Genomic DNA, 23,072 nt, shown 5'->3' on the forward strand with positions numbered 1-23,072 from the left:
TTTTATCCAGTGAATGGAAGAGCAATCTGCGTAATAGAACAAATAAGCATGAAATGATAGAGAAAATTGTAAGCCTTCCAACGGAAGATCAAGTGTTTTACCGTTTCTACTGTAGCCAAAATAATTACCGCATACACTCCTGAATCTCTTTTTTTTTTACACTTATTTAGCATAATAATAGTCTTGCATATTAAAACACTTTCCTGCAATTTGCTACAGAGAATCCAGAACACATTTTCTTTGCTCTCATTAAGGAGAATGTCATTTTTCTGTCCGACCGTTTACTCCAGCTATGCATCCAATAAAGTGTTACCAGAAGCATAGCATTTTAAAAACTGACAGTATGAGTGCTTAATGTGGTGCTGAAAGTGCATTGTTTACAGTGCATTTACCGACATCTGCCAGGGCCCTAAACTGGGGGGGGGGGGGGGGGGGGGGTGTAAGGGGGATTGTTTACAGAAAAATGCATACTTGACTGATTAGATCTTATTTTCCTCCTGAGGACTGCTCTCTCATCTTTATTGTTCTGTGGCCAATCAGGGCAGTTTCTAGGTCATAGAGCAAAAATTGCGCCCCCTCACCATACACTTGGGCATGCTATTGTGATTCAGTAGCCAGAACTGACTTCTTGTATAAGAAGGCTCCCAATATAGCTAGCCAGTATTAGTTAGCCTAATGTAGCCTCCCTCCCCCCACCCCTGTGTAGGTGGCCAGAGGAGCCTCCGTACTAGCCAGATGCAGCCCCCTCCACCAAACTACCTGTGATCTGGATCCTGGCCCAACACAGTCCATGTTGAAATGCCCCGATCAGTTTATACCGGTATTCCTCAAAATTGTAAAATTGTAAACTGTTCCCTACAATCTGGAATATTTTCTGCTTTACTGAAGGACGCAATCATCAGGCCTCTCCTCAAAAAACCTTCCCTGGACCCAGATGCAATGACCAGCTACAGACCTGTCTCTAACCTTCCCTTTCTGGGGAAGGTAATTGAATAATCTGTGTATCTCCATCAGCCAAATTCTTACAAAACAACATTTATGACACATTCCAGTCTGTCTTCAGGAAACAGCACAGCACTGAAGCTGCCCTCATCCAAATATGCAACCACCTGCTCATGGCAAGAGACAGAGGAGAGTGCTCCACCAGATACTGCAGCCTTTCATACAGCTGACTATGACACAGGCGCGGAGCTAGGGGGGTCGGGGTAGGACAAGTGCCCCGGGGCGCCGGGTCCCCAAGGGCGCCCAGCTGAGCTTCGGGGTTTTTTTTTTTTTTTTTTTCGGAGACGTGAGGAGAGCAGCGCAGAGAAGAGAGAGAGCTGTGCGGACGGTGGGGAAGGGGGGCCATATCCCCCCTCCTTCCCTCACCTTAGGTGCTCTCTCTCCCTCGCTGTCCCCTCCAATGTCTGTCCGGGACGGTGCTGGCAGCGGCGGGCGGAACTCACCTCCGTCTCGCTCCAGCGCCGGCCGGAAGTTCGGGTGCGCAGCCGCTGCTCTGGTCTGGACCAGACCAGAGTAGCGGCAGATCCATCCTGCGCTGCGAGAGACGGAGGTAAGTTCCGCCCGCGGCTGCCAGCACCGTCCCGGACAGACATTGGAGGGGACAGCGAGGGAGAGAGAGCAGCTCTTCCTCTTCTCTGCGCTGCTCCCCTCCTGCTGGGGAGGGGGACACCTGACCTGGCTACCTACTCTGGGCACATATATACCCCTGGCTACCTACTCTGGGCACATATATACCCCTGGCTACCTACTCTGGGCACATATATACCCCTGGCTACCTACTCTGGGCACATATATACCCCTGGCTACCTACTCTGGGCACATATATACCCCTGGCTACCTACTCTGGGCACATATATACCCCTGGCTACCTACTCTGGGCACATATATACCCCTGGCTACCTACTCTGGGCACATATATACCCCTGGCTACCTACTCTGGGCACCTATACCCCTGGCTACCTACTCTGGGCACATATATACCCCTGGCTACCTACTCTGGGCACATATATACCCCTGGCTACCTACTCTGGGCACGTATATACCCCTGGCTACCTACTCTGGGCACATATATACCCCTGGCTACCTACTCTGGGCACATATATACCCCTGGCTACCTACTCTGGGCACATATATACCCCTGGCTACCTACTCTGGGCACATATATACCCCTGGCTACCTACTCTGGGCACCTATACCCCTGGCTACCTACTCTGGGCACCTATACCCCTGGCTACCTACTCTGGGCACATATATACCCCTGGCTACCTACTCTGGGCACATATATACCCCTGGCTACCTACTCTGGGCACATATATACCCCTGGCTACCTACTCTGGGCACATATATACCCCTGGCTACCTACTCTGGGCACATATATACCCCTGGCTACCTACTCTGGGCACATATATACCCCTGGCTACCTACTCTGGGCACATATATACCCCTGGCTACCTACTCTGGGCACATATATACCCCTGGCTACCTACTCTGGGCACATATATACCCCTGGCTACCTACTCTGGGCACATATACCCCTGGCTACCTACTCTGGGCACATATATACCCCTGGCTACCTACTCTGGGCACATATACCCCTGCCTACATATATTGGGCACATATACCCCTAACTACATATACTGGGCACATATACCCCTGACTATATATACTGGGCACATATACCTCTGGCTACATATACTGGGGACACATACCCCTGCCTACATATACTGGGCACATATACCCCTGGCTACCTGTTCTGTGGACATCTCTACTCCTGGCTACCTGTTCTGGGGACATCTATACTGCTGGCCACCTATTCTGGGGCTACCTATTTTTGGGGAACCACTGCTGTCAGATTGAGTGTATTTTGGGGAACTGCTGCCAGGTGAGAGGTGTCTACCATATTAAGGGGGCATTCTGCCTATTTATGTGAAATGCTGTCTATTTATGTGCCTAATGACTGCTGAATTTGTCTTGTTGGGGGCCTCATGGTTACTGAATTTGTCTTGTTGGGGGTCTCATGATTTGTTGGGGGCCTCAAGATCGCTGAATTTGTCTTGTTAGGGGCCTCATGATTGCTGAATTTGTCTTGTTGGGGGCCTCATGATTGCTAAATTTGTCTTGTTAGGGGCCTCATGATTGCTGAGTTGGTCATGTTTGCTCATGATTGCGGAATTTGTCTTGATGGGGGGGGCTCATGATTGCTGAATTTGTCTTGGAACATGCTGGAAGGTACCTACTGAGGGAGGGTGGGTGAGCGTGAGCCTGCTAACCTCCATGTACATTTGGCTCCACCCATAACCACGCCCATATTTGGCCACGCCCCTTCACCTTAGGGGGCGCATTAATAGTCTTTGTCCCCGGGCGCTGAAAACCCTAGCTACGCCTCTGCTATGACATCTTGATAAGCAGGCTACATGAATACTGCGGCATTGGTGGCATAGTTCTTCAGTGTTTCCAATCCTTCTCGAGTGGCAGAACCCAAAAAGTGTCTATAGGGCCCTTCTCAATCTTTCTCCCCTGCTTTTTACAATTTACATGTTACTGCTCGGAAAACTAATTCAAAAACACGCCCTGACATACCGCTGCTATGCTGATGACACCCAATTATATATTTTCTTCAAGCCTGGTGTGACAGACCCAACTCCAACTATAAACACCTGCTTAGGTGAACTACAGCAATGGATAAGGGACAACTGGCTGAGACTAAATGCAGATAAAACTGAAGTCCTTCTGATTGGAGGGCGGCACATGACAACAAAACAACTTAACTTGCAGTCTTCACCACTTGGTATAGGAGGCACGGATCTGCGCAGCTCTGATCATGTGCGTAGCCTGGGAGTTCTAATTGATGGGGATTTAAACTTCAGTACTTACATCTCTGCTGTGGTGAAATCATCCTATTTTCATCTGAAAAACATCACAGAAGGTCTGCCAACCTTAGTTCATGCCTTCATTACATCCCGACTGGACTACTGCAATGCTCTCTACACTGGTCCTCCAAACAAGGACTTGTACCGCCTACAGCTTATTTATACATAATACTGCTGCAAGAATGTTAACTAACCAACCAACCCCGTCACTGCCACATAACACCGCTCCTGCACTCCCTTCACTGGCTACCTATAAAATGGAGGCATCTATTCAAGATCGGTCTACTAACTTATAAATCCCTACATAATCTGGGCCCCGGATACATGAAAGAAATGTTGCAGCTGCGGAGCAATCCCCGCAATCTCATATCGACAGGTTCTAATAACCTAGTTATACCCAGATTCCAACTGCAAACTTTTGGTCCCAGAGCCGTTTGTCATGCTGCTCCTTTTTAGCATTTTCAGAAATATAATTTTGCTGTGTTAATACTTCATCCTACTACCAATTACTGAATCTGAGAGAGCCTAAGCGCTTAGAGTCCTATGGGAGAAAAGCAATACAGAAATATTATTGTTATAGGTAGCCACAAGAGCCCCCATATTAGGTTGCCTCATGCAACCCCCTCCCCCCCCCCCCCCCAGTATAAGATGCTATTCCACAGTACAGGTTGCCAGAGAGCCCCCCTATTTTAGGTAGCCAGAGAGCCCCCCCCCCCCCCCTGTAGGTAGCCAGAGAGCAACCCATTTAGATAGTCAGAGAGAATCACCCCTATTTTTTAGGTAGCCAGAGAGCCCTACCATTGAGTTAGCCAGAGAACCTCTACTGGTTTGGGAGCCAGAGAGCCCCACCTGTTTTCATTTTGGTAGCCAGAGTCCCCTCCCCCCGCCCTTTTTAGTAGCCAGAAAGCCCCATTTTGGTAGCCAGAGGGGGGGGGGTACATGCAGAGTGTGAGCATCAGGAACAGTTACGTTAACCCACCTGCTGGAATCCACATGCTGCATTTACTTCCTGCTTCCTTCCAGCCCATCTCTCTCACTGGTAACAGTGCCCCCTAGAGGGTGCTGTGACTGCTACTAAAAATAAACACTGCACTCTTGTATCAGATGATAATTGCAGGCATTTTTACTACACTACCTTTTCCAGTCTACAATCCTCTCAAAAGCCTAAGGACTGTCTGACATTAAAAAGTGCTGGTGATTTTATAGCAAGCAATTTCAAAGCAATTTTCACAGTGCTTTTGTTTCTCTATACTTTCTGCAAAATCACAATCACTGCAAAAATGCTACAATCAACTCTTTTGCAATTTTTATAACAGCACATCACTCCCGTGTGAAATAGTCCATGTGATTACCTCAGCCAAGCACTTTATGCTGTGTAATATGTTGATGCTATATAAATGCAACACATAACAATAATATTCATTTTCAAAATGCTAGCGATTGGAAGATCACAGAAAAGTGTTTTTAGTGTGAAACATCCATGAATGTGTATCAGTTGTTTTAAAGGATACCAGAGCTGAACACAGTTGGAAAAATAGGGGAGCAGGCATGTATGGGAAGCTTCCTTGATGCCCACCACTACCCTTGGTTCTCCTAGTCTGCCACCTTTGTATACCTAAATGCCCCCAGACAGCCTCTTCCCAGTCAGTTGGGTTGGGCATTAGTGCGCAGGCTTCGAGCATACTGTGCATGCGCATGACGTCATGACCCGGAAGAAGCTACCGGGGGGAATTTAGGTAGCAAAGGAAGGGGACGGAGAAGAACAGGGGTAGTGGTGGGCATCAGGACAGGTGGTAGTATGTGCCTGCTCCCCCTTTTCTCCAACTATCAGCTCTGGTAAGGCAGCTTAGCTGGATCAACAGAGAGTGATGGTGTATAAGAGGGCAATTAGTATTTATAGGGAACCTGAAATGAGAGGGATATGGAGGCTGCCATATTTATTTCCTTTTAAACAATACCAGTTCCCTGGCTTGCCTGCTGATCTCTTTGGCTGCAGTAGTTTCTGAAACACACACCTGAAACAAGCATGCAGCTAACCTTGTCAAACTTCAAACCCCTGTTGCAGCAACTGGTCAAATACACCTTTAGGAATCCTCGGAAGGCTTCAAAGTTACATAGTTATTTGGGTTGAACGAAGACACCATCCATCCATCCATCAAGCTCATCCAGAAAATAGAGTACAACACCAGCCCGCTCCCTCACATATCCCTGTTGATCCAGAGGGAGGCAAAAAACCCTTACAAGGCATGGTCCAATCAGTCCCAAAAGGTAAAAATTCTTCTCGACTCCAGATGGCAATCAGAGAAAATCCCTGGATCAACATCACTGGGCATTACCTAGTAATTGTAGCCATGGATGTCTTTCAACGTAAGGAAAGCATCTAAGTTCCCCTTAAACGTAAGTACTTCTAAAGATGGGCATCGAGTCTAAACTGTTATGCACTAAAATAACGTGAGTAACGCATTATAGCAGAATTCTGCATTGTGAACCAACCCCCATGTGTAGAATTTAGAACACTAACAATGCTTTGATTACACCATCGCCATTGGAGATCATCCTACGGGATTCACTTCCATGGATCCGCCACAAGTTCATGCTAAACATTATCGCTATCATGGCTTTGCTATACACTGGGACGCTTTTTTCTTTATTTGACTTTAGTTCTACTTTAAAGGAAATTTGTCAGGAGAATATCGGTAAATACCAGCGATTTATCAAACAATTCAGAAATGTCAGAATGAAATGGGAAGGAGATCAGAAATGAGCGCGGATAATGCGCCAGGAGACCGCAAACTGATTCTGCAAATTAGAGCTCTGAGCCTCGCAACATCTTAAATGGGTTTACTAGTTTATGCATTCTTCTCCAATCTTTTTGACACATTTTAAAAATACGAGTTCCACACACTGCAGAATACAAATTATGTTTCTAAATTCTCCCTGAAACTGATAAACCGGTTGTTTTCCTAACACCAGTGGTCTTCCTGTGTATGGGTTGGCAAGCAGAGTAACCAAATCAGATCAGCATTGATGGGTGGGGACCCTCTGGGCCCTTTTCTACAAGGAGACGTGACTGCATGTATAATCATGCTGTGATCGCATTTCCTTCAATTTCCACTACTGTGATTTGTCCACGATTGCGTCTTGATCCATCAGGTGTACAGCACCGATTGCTATTTCCGATGGGAGAAAAAGGAAATCTTAGAGGTAAAAAGGTGCACAGGATTTTGGGACTGGGGTTTGAGAAAAGCAGTAGGTGCTCAGAACTGGGGAAATCTGGGAGGGGGGGGGGGGGGGGTTGTGGGTTGGAGATAGACAGATATACAGGATTTGGAGTCTAGGCGTAAGGAGAAGCAGTAGTTACACCAAACTGGGGAAAGTTGAAAGAGGGGGGCTGGAGGTGAACAGAATTTGGTTTGTCAAGTATGGAAAAGCAGTAGGCACATAGAGTTGGGGATTTATAGTAACAGATATCCAAACTTTAGCTTGGAGCAGGAAGTACTGGGGGTGTGCCCAAAGAAAAGTACTGGAGGCAGGATCCATGAAACCTGGGGCCAGCAATAAGGATACCACAGCTGCACAATATCAATCATGAATTAGATGAGGTCATTCTCATTTACAAATCAATCCTACCATTACAATTCTTAAGGCGCATACACACGCCAGACTTTTTCAAACTACGGGTCGTCAGACCCGCCCGCAGGGTGGTCAGTCTGATGACAGTTGCACGTGAGTACAAGTTGTCGTCAGACTGATAAGACTGGTTTTGACTGATGTGCTTGGCAGATCAGTCAAAACCAGTCTTATCAGTCTGACGACAGCTTGGGCTCACGTGCAACTATCATCAGAACGACCTCCCTGCGGGCGGGTCTGACGACCCATAGTTTGAAAAAGTCCAGCATGTGTACGCGCCTTAACTTGCAGTAACACACCAACAGCAAACATATAACACATTTAGATCCTGTCAGCACTAGATACCAATAAATTCCTCCATTAAAATTGGGGACATCTACATCCTTTTTCCTAAAGCCTCCTCTACACCATTTAATTTCAGGCGTGATCGATCAAATTCGATCTAATTCGATTAGATCAATAGAAATTCGACATGTCCGATCGGGATTCGATCGGGATTAGATCGATCGTATGATTGATTTTGGCTAGTTCTCAATGCAAATCGATCACACGATCTATCGAATCCTGATCGAATCCCAATCGGACATGTCCAATTTAATCGATCTAATCGAATTCGATACAATCGAATTCCATCGATTGCGCCTGGAATTGAATGATGTAGAGGGGGCTTTAGACTTTCAACCTTCCTAGCACAGTACTTGAGTTACTATATACTATATTCATTGTTAGAAGTAGATGGATATTAGTTATAGGGTAACACTACAACATGGATATTAGTAATAGCGTAACACTATAACAATAAGCTCAAAAATGAGTGGTTTTAGCCAATAGAGACATTTAAAGGATACCTAAACTGAAATGTTACATGATGAGATAGACATGTGTATGTACAGTGCCTAGCACACAAATAACTATGCTGTGTTCCTTTTTTTCTTTCTCTGCCTGAAAGAATTAAATATCAGGTATGCAAGTGGCTGTCTCAGTCCTGACTCAGACAGGAAGTGACTACAGTGTGACCATCACTGATATGAAATTCCAACTATAAAACACTTTCCTAGCAGAAAATGGCCTCCGAGAGCAAGAAAGAGGTAAAAAAGGGGAATTTCTTATCAATGAGGGTCACACTGTAGTCACTTCCTGTCTGAGTCAGGACTGAGTCAGCCACTTGCATACCTGATATTTAACTCTTTAAGGCAGAGAAAGAAAAAAAGGAACACAGCATAGTTATTTGTGTGCTAGGCACTGTACATACACATGTCTATCTCATCATGTCATATGTCAGTTCGGGTATCCTTTAAATACCAAAGAAGGCCCAATTCGCACAGTGTCCGCTGTCCAGCCAGTTACCACAGCAAGCTGCAGTGGACAAAGGACATGCAGAAAGTACCCATACTTTTTTATGCGCCCGATTACACTTGTCCATCGTAGAGTGGTCCATTGCAGTGTGCGGCGTAAAACTTTGGCCTGCACAACAGTGAATTGCCTGTATGGACTGGTGGGGCCTACAATCATCCACCACCATCCAAATACTGTAGTCCTAAACAGCACAAATATCATAGACATGTTGCATTTATAGGATGACAGTGGATGCACCAAGCTATTACAACAGAGATGGGCTGATGCATTTCGTGGTTGAAAAACCACTTCCTCAGAAAACCTAAGAATTGACATAGAAGTCATCTAGATGATAAAATAAAGAGCTAGAAGCTTATGAATATACATTTGTAAAGATCAAGAAATATCTGGAGGAATGTACTCACAATAAAATCTAGTATGATATGTGATATGGGACCAAGGAAGTAAAGTATACCATCCCGGATGATTACTTTTGTATTATATTAGGAAGCGCCTCAACAGAAGAATGGAGTAAACTGTTGCTTATTGGAGTGACACAGTGTGGGATTTTTTTTGTATCTGAGCAGTGTTTCTTAGCATTATTATAACATGTACCCCTTTATTAATAACTGCGTTGGATGATTACCCCCTAATGCCGGTATCACCTTCTCAAGTACTCCTTGAAGGATATTTATTTGTTAAGAGTACTCCGTTTTGGTATATAAATGTTTTTCAAACATTCCTTGGAACTGTCACTTAAAGAGCCTAGTCAGTCTAAATTTTACATTCTATGGATCCTCTTCTAACAAGAATTACCTAGCCCCGCCCTCTTACAGATAAGTGCTATGGCGCTCTCGCTATCCGAGACAGAAAGTGCCACGGAAGCACCACAGCATTTCCCTACAAGAGGCTGCTTCCTCTGCTATGCGGCAGAAGCTGGCTGTGTTTGATTTGCACATAAAAATCCTATAACTATGGACTCAACTATAATTTCCTTTCTTTCGCCAACTATGGACTCATTACCCTCTCTAACTATGGGCTACACTAATATCCCAGCTTCTCCACCTGGAATAATGGACTCGACCATTATCTCCTTATCCTCTCCAACTACAGACACAGATTATTTGCCTCTCCCCTGAAGGCTATGGGCTAGACTATTATCTTCCTCCCCCTTCCAACTATGGGCTTCACTATTATCTCCATTCCTCTGCCCAGACTTTTTGAAGAGGCCAGGTGATAATATGATCAGGAGGCTAGGGTGTGGCAAGAGCAGGTGACAACACAAATGAAAATGAGGAGAGGCAGGAGCAAGAGTGGGCCTAGCTGGACTTCAGAACTAGGAAGACAAATGCCAGACTTTACGAAGGCTTGGTAAGCCTTGTTATTGAGAACAGCCAGTGCAGCGCTGATAATTAGGCTGTACGCTAGACTGTCTTATTGCCAAATATGAAGGTAGTGACTCACTACAAGGCCACTTTAAAGGTGATATAGGTGACATGAACTTGTTATGACACTTGTACACTGATAAAAACACACTCTGCAACTGACTGCCTACATAACACTAAGAGAACATTTCTGTCTGGAGTCGGGCTTGAATTGTCTATTGTTATGTCAAAGAGAAGAACATGACCTTTCTAGTAAACCCCCTCACCCACAATATTGTTGAAACCATGGAATTTGCACGACCTTTGAAGATGCAAAGTCAATTACCTTATCTTCATTCTCCAGGCTGGATGAATCCAAAATATTCCGTATAACAAAGGGTGTCGACAGTCTCAGGAGGACCTGCTCAAAAGTACAGATGATTTTTGGAGACACTATTTCAAAACTGTCATGAAATTTCATGATTTTGTGAACTTCACATTTGATCAGTTTCCTCAATCCTTCCCCGAGCTGGACGATCAGCATATTTGGGTCGAACATTAGATGGAAGGGAAACGCCCGACAGAACGTGCTGATATTTATCCTCAAGTCAGACGGAACTCGAGAAGATCTATTAGGAGGTAATTTAGTGATATTTGCATTGTCACTTTCCTTAATTTTATAGTAAAGTGTGTTACAGTTACCCGGACTGATAATTTCAGGGAATACCTTCTCGCTCACGTTGTTTATTTGCTCCACGTCAACTTTGAGCTGGTAGATCCTCTTTGCCGCCGCCTGTATCATACCCAGCATGGCAAACCCTACAATGGGGTGGAGATAGAAGCAACTGAGCACAAGGGTCCCGTCAGCAAGCTCTTTGCATAGAAAAGATGGGGATTCAAGAGTCAATTGTCGTCCAATGGAAGTCCTAATATGTTCCAGCAAAGCATCAAAGCCATTGAAGAAGTCATGCAAGGTCCCACCAACTGCTCGAAGAACCCTTTCATTCTCTTCAAAGCAAAGGCTGAAGAACTCCTCGCCAAACCTTTCCTGTAAGTCTTCAAACTTGAGACCTAAAAATGAAAGAAAACAAGCAATTATGGATGCTTGAGCATGAGAACCTACGGAGAAGTATGCAGTTGGCTTGATCAACTGATAGATGTGGAAGGCTGTGATTTGCTATGACTATTTCCTGCTTTGAAAATTGTTATGACCAGCAAATCAGAGAGTTGCAAATCTATCACCTGGTCAGACTGATCACGTTTCACATTGATCACATCCATGAGTTTATTACTTAAGTTTACTACTTGTTGAACAGAGTAACCAAGCAGCTCGGGGTGACCCAAAAACCACAAGGAAAGTCTAAGGGACTAAAAGAGGCCGAAAAGCCCTCCTACTAAAAAGCAATGCTTGGTGTAATATGCTTTCTTAAAACAGAAGGAACTTGTGATAATTCAGCTTTAAGTGAACATCGGGTTACCCACAATGCACCGCTACTGAATATGCTAATTATCTCTTTATGCCCCTGAAGCCAGGCTCGCATCCAGAACTGCTTTTGTATAACAAGCCTATAGCTTTAATTTTTGCAGAGCCACATCAACCCCACATGTAGGACTTTTGGTCCTCGTCGGTGCATGGTGTATTACACCAAGCATTGCTTTTTAGTAGGAGGGCTTTTCGCTCTCTTTTAGTCCCCTATACTTTCCTAGTGGTTTTGGGTCAGTCTGAGCTGCTTGGTTACTCTGTTGTACTGGTCCAAGCCCTATTCCAAAGAGCCATATCAATCCCTACTTGTTAAACATCACATGATATTGCAGAGTTATTATTTTCATTTTATTGTATACGCTATATTTAAATAGGACAGTGGTGGGTGCACCAGCCTAGCTAAACAACTAGCACCGTTACTTTATGAAGCCTAATCCACATTATGCATATAAAGTGCACAACACAACTTGCAAACAGTCAGGCACACAACATCATTTCAGCAAACTAATTGCAACAGGACACGTGCTTTTGCGTAAGGCAACGTTCACAGTGGAAGCTGTGTTGCGTTCCCTGTAAAATCAGAAACGCAACCCAACTAACACATTATATGACCTTGCACTACACATTATATGACCTTTAGGTTCTATACAGTGAAGCATTAAGTCAATGAAAAGTATGCTTCACTGCCTCTGTTAATGCATGCATTATGCAGTAATGCACTGCATAAGTTAAGTTGGGCACAATTCGCAGAAATTGGGTTCCGCCATAGGTGTGCTTGTTAAATGATAAAATTACTGGCACCTAAACTTAGTATCGTTGATAGAGCACAATAGCGGCGGAGGAGTTCCCTAGCTTTGCAGTTGAACTCCGTAGCCACGAAGGCAGCAGCAGGGACAGCAACAAAAGCGGTGGGGAGTTCCACTGCCAAGTTGATGCCAGATTATGAAAATTTGGTATGCAAATGTATGCAACTTGAAAATGGACCAATTTCACCATTAACAAGCTTCGATTGGTGTATTATAAAGCTGCATATATAATTGTATACTTATTATATACTTATTTGCATTTCATTGACCATCCCTAGTCAGGAGTAAGAATCGGCGGCGAGTGCTTGTTTGAGGTGATCTGGCAGTCCGGATGTTTCCCTAATGTTTTGATAAATCCAGAAGGTCCGCACACTCATATGTAGACCAAGTCTGCTGTTTTATTCAAAAAACGTGACACAATTCCATTCCATAACCAACGATTCGTTTCGGGGCCCCGAGGGGTGCCCTTTGTCAAGGTAAACACACAGAATAGTAACACGTGTAACTGACAAACCATTCTGATATATAGGCAGTGATGGTGTCAATGACTCCACCCCTCACATTCAAAATTGCCGCCCAGCCATTACATTTGCATATGATGTCAAACATTAGCATAATTGGTCATTTGCATGGATAAACAAATCAATATGCACAATTGGTCATTTGCAAGGATTACCAAACACACTGTTGTTGTACAACACTACTGCTTAAGTGGTCATACTCCCTTATGTCATACCTGACACGTTAGCTGGGCCATGCTCCGCTCTGTCGTTCAGCTGGGGACCATCAATGACAGAGGATGCGACCGTACGGGCGGATATCCCTTGCAAATGACCAATTGTGCATATTGATTTGTTTATCCATGCAAATGACCAATTATGCTAATGTTTGACATCATATGCAAATGTAACGGCAGAGCGGAAATTTTGAATGTGAGGGGTGGGGTCATTGACACCATCACTGCCTATATATCAGAATGTTTTGTCAGTTACACGTGTTACCATTCTGTGTAGTATTTACCTTGACAAAGGGGACCCCTCGGGGCCCCGAAACGAATAGTTGGTTATGGAATGGAATTGTGTCACGTTTTTTGAATAAAACAGCAGACTTGGTCTACATATGAGTGTGCGGACCTTCTGGATTTATCATTGACTGTTACCCAGGTCCAGCACCTCCACAGTGGTGTGCGGTTCCTCCTCGGATTCCTCCCTAATGTTTTGGGTGGTGGTGGACAAGGCTGCTGTATACATGCTTTGATTCTCAGCAGAGGAAGGCCCCAAATGGCTACCCCAAGAACCATCTAAAGTGTGAATGAAGATTATTAAGTGGATATTAAAGGATATCCAAGGCAACATAAAGAAGAAAAGCTTCCTCCAGCCCCTAGAAGTCTATCTTCTCCAGTGCTCTCCATAAAGGTGCCCATACACTAACTCAATTTCCTGCCGATATACAGCAGATTCAATCACTGATTGAATCTGCTGTGGAATCAATAGTGCAAATGCTGACCGATAGATCGATTTCCATCCGAAATCGATTTTGTTGATCCGTCCAGGAGGAAGATTTGGATCTAGAGTTGAGCTGAAATTTTCGTAATTTCGCATTACTAAAATTACGCATGCGAAATTTGCGATTACGATGCGAAATTACGGTAGCGTAATTGCCATTAAAATCGTAGTTGAAAATACCGTAAGCGTAATTTTCAATGCGTAATTTCGCGTTTCGTTCATGCCGTAATTTCGCATTAAACGCTACCGTAATTTCGCGTTAAACCGCAACGCTCCGTATAATATAAAAAAGCCGCCGACTTTAAGGGTTAATAGCAAAGCCCCCTTAAATGCTAAGAGCCTCAAATTTGGAGAATATATTAAGGAGATCATGAGGAATAAGAGGAAATTTTTTTTTTCAAAAAGACCTTATAGTTTTTGAGAAAATCGATGTTAAAGTTTCAAAGGAAAAATGTAAACATTTAAAAACCCGCCGACTTTAACGGTTAATAGCAAAGGCTCTTAGCATTTAAGGGGGCTTTGCTATTAACCCTTAAAGTCGGCGGCTACCTAACATTGATCCATGCGTCAACTTTTCCGCTTCGGGAGCATGGCCATACGCATTAATTTCGTAACACCCGTTGCAATGCGAAAATTACGCTTACGCGAAATTTCGTGAAATCCTTGTTCATTACGATTATGTACTTACGGCCATAAACGTAATTACACTAATTACGCGAAATTTCGCGAAATCGTAATTACGCCATTACGCTCATCTCTATTTGGATCAACCCCCAGTGGATCGGGAGCGCGTCGTTCGATTCAGTGATGACTGACGCAGCAATACATCACCTGTCCGCCGGTGCGAGTCCCCGGGTCCATGCAGTCCCTTTCTCCAGCTGGCCTTCTTCATCTTCTCTTCACTTCCTATCCCGGCCTAGGACCAGAGGAAGTTCAAACAGTAGAGGGCGCTCTACTGTTTGAATTTCCCCTTCTGACAGGACGGGACAGGAAGTGTAGAGAAGATGAAGAAGGCGAGCCAGAGAAAGGGACTGCACGGACCCAGGGACTCGCACCAGTGGAGTAGACAATGTATCGCTGCGGCCAGCAGGAGACCAAATGGGGGCGACGAGCAGGCAGAGGCAGCTCCACAGTTTGTGAATCGATTTCATACTGAAATCAATTCAAAATCTGTGTGCAGTATATGGGCAGCCATTAGTTCCCTCTCTGATCAGATTCGATCAGAGATGGATCTATCTGTTGGTTGATCTGGTGACAATCAACCAGTGTATGGCTGCCTTAAGATTGCTGACCACTGCACATCACCCGCCTGTTGCAACTTGAACTGTGCAAGCGCAGAATACTTCCGGTCTTAGGAATGCAATCATGAGAGGTATGTGGTGCCCCTGTGCATGTGCAGAAGCCCATAACCCAGCAGAGGTCAGCAACCTTACAGAAGGAACAGCTGCAGTCTGGAGGACAGAAGAACTTCAAAGCTGTAGCAGATAGATTTCTAGGGGCTGGAGGAAGCCCTAGGTAAACAATACTTCACTTCTTTATTCTACCTTGGATATACTTTAAGATGATTGCAAATACCATTTGGAAGCTTATACATGACAGGTTTACTTTAAATAATAACTACAATAAAGTGTGCAACAGTAACTATCCTATTGGAAAATTAAAATGTCACGCTTTTGTAATTTGACAATAATGAATGAATTCAAAAATTAGAATTTGCCTTTGAAATGTGACTTTAAAAAAAAGAACAAACAAAACAAAAATAATACAAATAATATTATTAATAATAATGCGGAGCCTAAAACTTCAGAAGCGGAAAAAAAATCAGCCCAAAGTCAAGCTGGAACCTTTGATTTCAGAACGCAACTAAAAACAATAATTCCGCAAAATACATTTCCATCAATTTATTTAATTTCTGTCCAACAGTTTAAATATTTAATTCCTCGGGGAAGGTATCAAAGTTTTTGCTATCGCCTTGCGCAGTATGCATATTCAGTAGGCCATACTGTATGATATCATCGGAGGCCCTCTCTGGATTCAGACTCTTTGAAGTGGTGGAAACGGCTTGTTTGGAGGAACTCCCAGACATTTGCGTAGAGAACCTGTTTCAAACAGATTAACACCTTCTGGCTAATTGGACAAAAAGGCCTTCAATCAAAGGGTAGATTAAATAAGGTCCACAGCCAACTTTTCTGTTTTCTTTTTTTTTCGCAAAAAAATGACTACATTGTTTAGTATAAATCTACATTAAGGCCTAAAGCTAGCCATACATTTAGCGATGTATGGGCAGATTCAACCAAGAGACAAATCTCTCTTATCAAATCTGATAAGAGAGAGATCTGTCAGTTGCCCATACACCACAGGCTGATTCCCGATCAATTTTAATGCTGAAATAGATCCGGAATCGGCCTTGTGACGCCACATCCGCCGCCTCGCCACCTCAATGCTATCCTCGTAATGTTAAATGTCCCCCCGGTGTCCCGTGTAAAGTATACATTACCTATCCACGGCCACCGCTTGTCCCCCCGCTGCCTCTGGGATATCTCCTCAGCATACACATGCGGCCCACGTGGTTTCCTAGTACGGGCGTGCGTGTGTGATGTCACACAAGCCCGGGCGTACATGAAGAGGGGAATGCGCCTGGAGCAGTAAATGGACAGGCGCAGGCCGCGGACAGGTAATGTATACTTTACACGGGTCACCGGGGGGGGACATTCTTCATTAGGGGGGACAGTGCCGGGGGTTTTGTCGTGTTCGTAGATCGTCGCAAAATTGCATGACGTTCTCGCGGCGCACCCGATCGAGCAGGTCGGCCCAACATCTTGCAGTATGCGCGATCGAGAATGCAATTTTCGTCTCAAAACTGGATGCATTTTGTCGGTCAGGCATGCACTTGGCGACACCGATTTTCATTGCCTGATGTATGACTACCTTAAGTCACACAGCCGGGTAGCAATTTTTTCTTGGTGCTTTTTCTCTGGGTGGCAGGAAAACAAGGACCCATAGGAGTAACTACTGGGGGAGGAGCCCCTACAGTCGCAGGAGGGCCTAGGGCTGTGTGGTGCCCCCAGCTTTTTACCCTCCCTCCCTCAGATACAGGGGCCCCTTCTATAACAGATGTTCGTGTGGCTACAATCATTATTGATATGGGCACTCATAGTGGTCACAATGGCGTAGCAATATGGGGTAAAGAGGTTGCGATCGAACCGGGGCCCTTGGGCCAGTTGGGCCCCAAGGGAACCCCCCTCAACCACAGTATTAGCTCTTTATTAGTCCTGTGCTGGTAATAATCACTTCTATAGATGCTTAAATAGTAGTAATTATTAACAAACTGTTCCTCATCCCCTTCTTGCACCCCTCATACAGTGGTTGTCTTTCGCAGGTTTTGGTGCCCCATAACAATTGTTGTGCTTTGGGGGCCCAATGTAAAACTTGCACTGGGACCCATAGTTTCTTACCTACACCACTGAGTCATCACACTATTATGTGAAACAGGTCATTTGGGTATACAGTCCAAACATTAAATTAGACGGCCCCATAGACCTCAATCTAATATGTGACCATGACTGCACCAACTGGAGCGGGGGTTTTATATATATATGTGTGTGTGTGTGTGTGTGTGTGTGTGTGTGTGTGTGTGTGTGTGTGTGTGTGTGTATATAATAGCTGGTGGCGCGTGCTACGCTGGGCATGGCAGGAACGTGCACCATCTCTCTGGATGTCGCAGACAGAAGGAGAGGTGTGCGGTGTGAGCGGACACTGTGCCATGGTCAATCACAGCAGGGCGGGGCAGGAGGGGATGTGTGCAGTGTGGACATACACAGGGCCATGGTCAATGACAGCGGGGCGGGGCAGGAGGGGATGTGTGCAGTGTTGACAAACACAGGGCCATGGCCAATCAGAGGAGGGCAGGACAGTATGGGATGTGTGCAGTGTGGACATACACAGGGCCATGGCCAATCAGAGGAGGGCGGGACAGTAGGGGATGTGTGCAGTGTGGACATACACAGGGCCATGGCCAATCAGAGGAGGGCGGGGCAGGAGGGGATGTGTGGAGTGTGGACATACACAGGGCCATGGCCAATCAGAGGAAGGCGGGGCAGGAGGGGATGTGTGCAGTGTGAACATACACAGGGCCATGGCCAATCAGAGGAGGGCAGGGCAAGAGGGGATGTGTGCGGTGTGGACATACACAGGGCCATGGCCAATCAAAGCTGGGCGGGGCAGGAGGGTGCGTGCACAGGACAGAAGGACATACAGACACAAAACGGGTGGCTCAGAATGTATTATTATAGATCAGGCTTTCTCAACTAGGGTTTCCTGGGATCCCAGGGTTCCTTAAATACTCTGCAGGGGTTCCTTGGCATTTTTCCTCATGGTGGGTGAAGTATGATAGAGCACATTAAAATATGGGATACTATAAAAAAAAGCACTAATTTGGGGGTCAAAACAATGAGTACATTAATAAAAAAAACAGAATAAGGAGACAGTATAATGAGTGGCAGTGAAATAGGGGTTAGTGAAATAAACAGCCACACCTACTTTTAAAGTCCATGCCTCCTGAAAAATAAATGCAGGGGTTCCTTAAGAAACCAGATACAATTGCGGAGGTTCCTTAAGATCCAAAATTTATTTGTGAGGTTCCTCCAGGTTAAAAAGGTTGAGAAGGGCTGTTATAGGTTATATGGCTGAACTCTGGCTACCAACACAGAAGGCTGCAGGGGTTGATAATCATTGTTCTGGCCTCTAAGCTGATCACCTCCTCTTATGCTCGCATCCAGGACTTTACACGAGCATCACCCCTTATCTGGAACTCTCTTCCACAGCCTGTACGTCATGCTCCAAACCTGGACATCTTCAAACGCACTCTTAAAACACACCTTTTCAGACAAGCTTATAACATATTTACTTCTCTGTCACAATGTAATCAGAGGCAAAGAATCACTGCCTCATCCATCCTGCACCCCCTTACCTAGTGTGTCCCCCACAACCCATTAGATTGTAAGCTCGCAAGGGCAGGGTCATCCTCCTAATGTTTACTGTTCTTGTAACAATATTTGTGCTGCTTGGAACTCTGCTGTACATTTGTTAGTTGTATCTATGTTCCCCTTGTCATCTTATTGTGCTTTGTAAAGCGCTGCAGAATATGTTGGCGCTATATAAATAAATAATAATAATAATAATTGTTGAGGTTCGGCTATTATGTAGCCAAACTATAGCTACTGATACAAAAGGGTCTGGGGTGAAGAATTAGCACCCGGAGTTCGGCTATTATATACTGTATACAACTCTGGACATCAGCAATCAAGTGATTAACGGGGGCAGGAGTAAGGCTATCATATGGAACTCCAGTGAAAATAATGTAATAAAAAAGTGCTTCATTTTTACAATAATTATGTATAAATGATTTAGTCAGTGTTTGCCCATTGTAAATCCTTGATTTACATTCTGACATTTATTACATGGTGACATTTTTACTGTTGGCAGGTGATGTAGCTGCTGCATGCATTTTTGGCAGTTGGAAACAGCTGTAAACAGCTATTTGCCACAATGCAGCAAGGTTCCCAGACAGGAAACTGCCAGGAGTACGTACTCAGAAATTCTTTGTGGGAGGGGTTTCACCACAATATCAGCATACAGCGCCCCCTGATGGTCTGTTTGTGAAAAGGAATAGATTTCTCATGTAAAAGGGGGTATCAGCTACTGATTGGGATAAAGTTCAATTCTTGGTCGGAGTTTTTCTTTAACACCGGTTTGGCTTCATACTTGGTTCCACGAGCTAGTGTTAGGCATAGGTGGGGGGTGTTAGTGTTAGAAATAGTTGTGGGAAGGTTGGTGAATACAATGCTTGACAGCTGTTCATCTTAATGCCTTAATAAGAGACTGAAGTGATCTAAGTATATGAATACATCGCTATATTCGGATAGAAATGTTTACTAAAAGTAGTCTTTCTTTTTCTTTCCATGAAATTCCACTGCAACTTGAACAGATCTGCAACTTTGCTAGTCCCTCTGCTAACTCCGACCTTAATCCCTTATGATGAGTCATACTGTCTGCCTCTTGTGTGAGAAGACAGGACAACTGCTCTTTGTGTTCAGTGCTGACAGGTGCAAGTCTAACAAGAGCAGGAGACTACACACACAACAGCAGACAGCATAATTTATCAGAACTGAGAGCATTGTGGGTAAAGAGGCAGTTAGCAGATCCAACCATGCCATCATCCAATTTAAAGCAAACCGAAAGCGAAAAAAAAAAACAAAAAAAACAACTTATGATATAATGAATTGTATGTGTAGTACAGATAACAAATAGAACATTAGTAGCAAAGAAAGAGTCTCATGTTTTTGTTGTCAGTTATATAGCTTCTTATAACATTGCATCATTCTGTTATATTTATAGTGTAGAAACCAAACTCTGTCTTTTAACTACTTTGGCCTCCTGGACATACTAGCTACGCCCAGGAGGCCATGTGCGCGTCTGCGCGCTCCCGCGGCCGATCACGCGCGTGCACACGTGCTCCCGGCCGCGGATCATTAGCCCACGAATCAGTGAATTGGGCTATCATGCCCGATCACTGATTCCTCTCCCCCGCAGAAAGAGCAACAGCTTCTCTCAGAAGCTCCGCTTTTTCTGGCTGTTGCGTCCCCCATACGTCCCTCTAAGCGTATGTTACGCTTAGAGTGACGTCGTGTAAACAAAATCATGGCCGCCATCTTGTGGCCAAAAAGTAAAACTACAACTAAAAGTAAACAAAATTAAACTCAACACACATTTACATTATAAAAGTACTGTTTACATCCCACCCTCCCAAAAAATACCCAAATAAAATGTTTAATATAAAAAAAAACATCACAATAATAAAAAAAAAAAACATGTAAATATTTACCTAAGGGTCTAAACTTTTTAAATATCAATGTAAAGATGAAATATTTCTATATTTTTTTTATTTTAAACTTGTAAATAGTGATAGATGCAAAACGGAAAAAATGCACCTTTATTTCCAAATAAAATATTGTCGCTATACATTGTCATAGGGACATAATTTTAACGGTGTAATAACCGGGACATATGGGCAAATACAATACGTGAGTTTTAATTATGGAGGCATGTATTATTTTAAAACTATAATGGCTGAAAACTGAGAAATAATGAATTTTTTCTGTTTTTTTCTTATTCTTCCTGTTAAAATGCATTTACAGTAAAGTGGCTCTTAGCAAAATGTACCACCCAAAGAAAGCCTAATTGGTGGTGGAAAAAACAAGATATAGATCAGTTCATTGTGATAAGTAGTGATAAAGTTATAGGCTATTGAATGGGAGGTGAACATTGCTCGAATGCATAAAGTGAAAACGACTAAAGGCTGAAGTGGTTAAGCTATGAAACAAAGCAGCGCTAATAACTCTTTGAGCTTTCCTGCAGCAAAACCTTATCTCATGCTGTCTCTCACTGTTTCTTGGCTGTTTAAAAGAGAGGACCAAGCTAAATACAAAATCAAAATCCACTTACCTGGGGCTTCTTCCAGCCCCTGGCTGCCGTCCTGTGCCCTCGCCGCAGCTCCGGTGGCTCCCAGTGTCCTCCGCTGCAGAAGCCAACCTCGCCAGGTCGGCTTCCGGGTCGGCTTCTTGTGCACTCCACCACACGGGTCACGTGGTCTGGCTGACATCATCAGGTCTGTACTGCGCAGGTCATCAGGCCTGTACTGATGACGTCAGCTAGACCACTTGACCCGCGCAGTGGATTGCACAAGAAGCCGGTCCGAAAGCCAACATGGCGATGTCGGCTTCTGCAGTGGAGGACAACGGGAGCCACCGGCGCTGCGGCGAGGGTACAGGACGGCTGCCAGGGGCTGGAGGAAGCCCCAGGTAAGTGGATTTTGGTTTTTGATTTAGCCTGGGTGTACCCTTTAAGTGCTTCAGAAAACAGGACTGTATTTGCCCAAAGTTGGGTTAATAAGCTCAGAGGAGCTATTTTGCATAGATAACTGAGGGTATTTAACTCTTCCTGTACTGGAAAACAATATGAGACTCTTTTCATTGCTACTAATGTTCTATTCCTTATCTGTCCTACACATCCAATTCATTATCTTGTAAGTGTATTTCTCGTTTCAGGTTCTCCTTAAATACAGGTTTAGGTTGGCTGGATTAGTTGGACCTTTACAAGTAAAGACAAAGCAACAGTGCTTTTAGTAAACATTTTCTCTTTCAAGCTGTAGTTTTGGATTCCTAGGCTTGCATCCACCACAGGGTCACTTTAATGACTGAACCTGTAGGCGTCTTTCTTTTCTATGCGCAATTTGAATTTCCTCTGAAAAGCTGAAGGTCAGCCAGACGTTTTATGTTTTACGCACACGGCTTTCATCTCGTCTTGAGCCGCACATAAAGAAAATGGCATATTAAAACATAAGCAATTTGCACAGTGTTTTAATTTTACGGCACAGGATAGGAAACGCATCATTTAGCGCTGGAAGCCTGTTTTTTTTTTTCCCCCTGTGTATTGCGCACATCACCTTCTGCAAGGTGAGGCTGTGCGCCGCTGCCTGTAAATGTTAATACATTAATACATGTGTGTTTTAATGAAGGATGTGTGTTCAAAGCGCCGCAGAGGCACAGTTAAAATGAGCAATTTCCAGCATGTAATCAGGGAACCCTTCCCCAAAGGACTGACACTCTAATTATATTGGGCTTCTCATAACAGTTTTAATTAAATTAGTTTGTTTCAGCTCTAGGGCCGGTTCATACGGCCGGCTGCTCGTTTCCCTGATGTCAAGTGATTGTCCGCTACCGAGCAGAAAAGTGTTTGTCGTTGTTCCTCGTTACTTCATCATTGGATCGCGTTTTGAGCCCCATTTGGAATATGGAACTACGGCAGCCAGCGCTGAAAGCTACACGCAGCGTCTAAAAAAAACAATAAACCGCAGTACTTGCACAGTCGACAGCAAACAACGGTAAACGCATTGAGATAAATTGTCATTTATCTCAATGAGGATCCTGGTGGATACCGGCAGTAAACGACACGCACAGAAACCGGCAGTCGCCCAGTTAAACGGCCCAAGTGTGTAGAAAAATTGCAAAAAGGAGACA

At 44.4% G+C, this 23,072-nt stretch overlaps 1 protein-coding gene across 1 annotated transcript in view; it reads right to left on the reverse strand.

Moving 5' to 3' along the window:
• Window positions 1-23,072, reverse strand: part of GUCY1A2 (guanylate cyclase 1 soluble subunit alpha 2) — a 326,026-nt gene that overhangs the window by 156,762 nt on the left and 146,192 nt on the right. Inside the window, exon 4 of the mRNA XM_068266885.1 lies at window positions 10,548-11,272. Coding sequence (XP_068122986.1) covers window positions 10,548-11,272 — 725 coding nt within the window. The remainder of the gene's footprint in view (window positions 1-10,547; window positions 11,273-23,072) is intronic.

Source organism: Hyperolius riggenbachi, chromosome 2 (assembly GCF_040937935.1).
Source record: "Hyperolius riggenbachi isolate aHypRig1 chromosome 2, aHypRig1.pri, whole genome shotgun sequence".
NCBI classification, from domain to species: Eukaryota; Metazoa; Chordata; class Amphibia; order Anura; family Hyperoliidae; genus Hyperolius; species Hyperolius riggenbachi.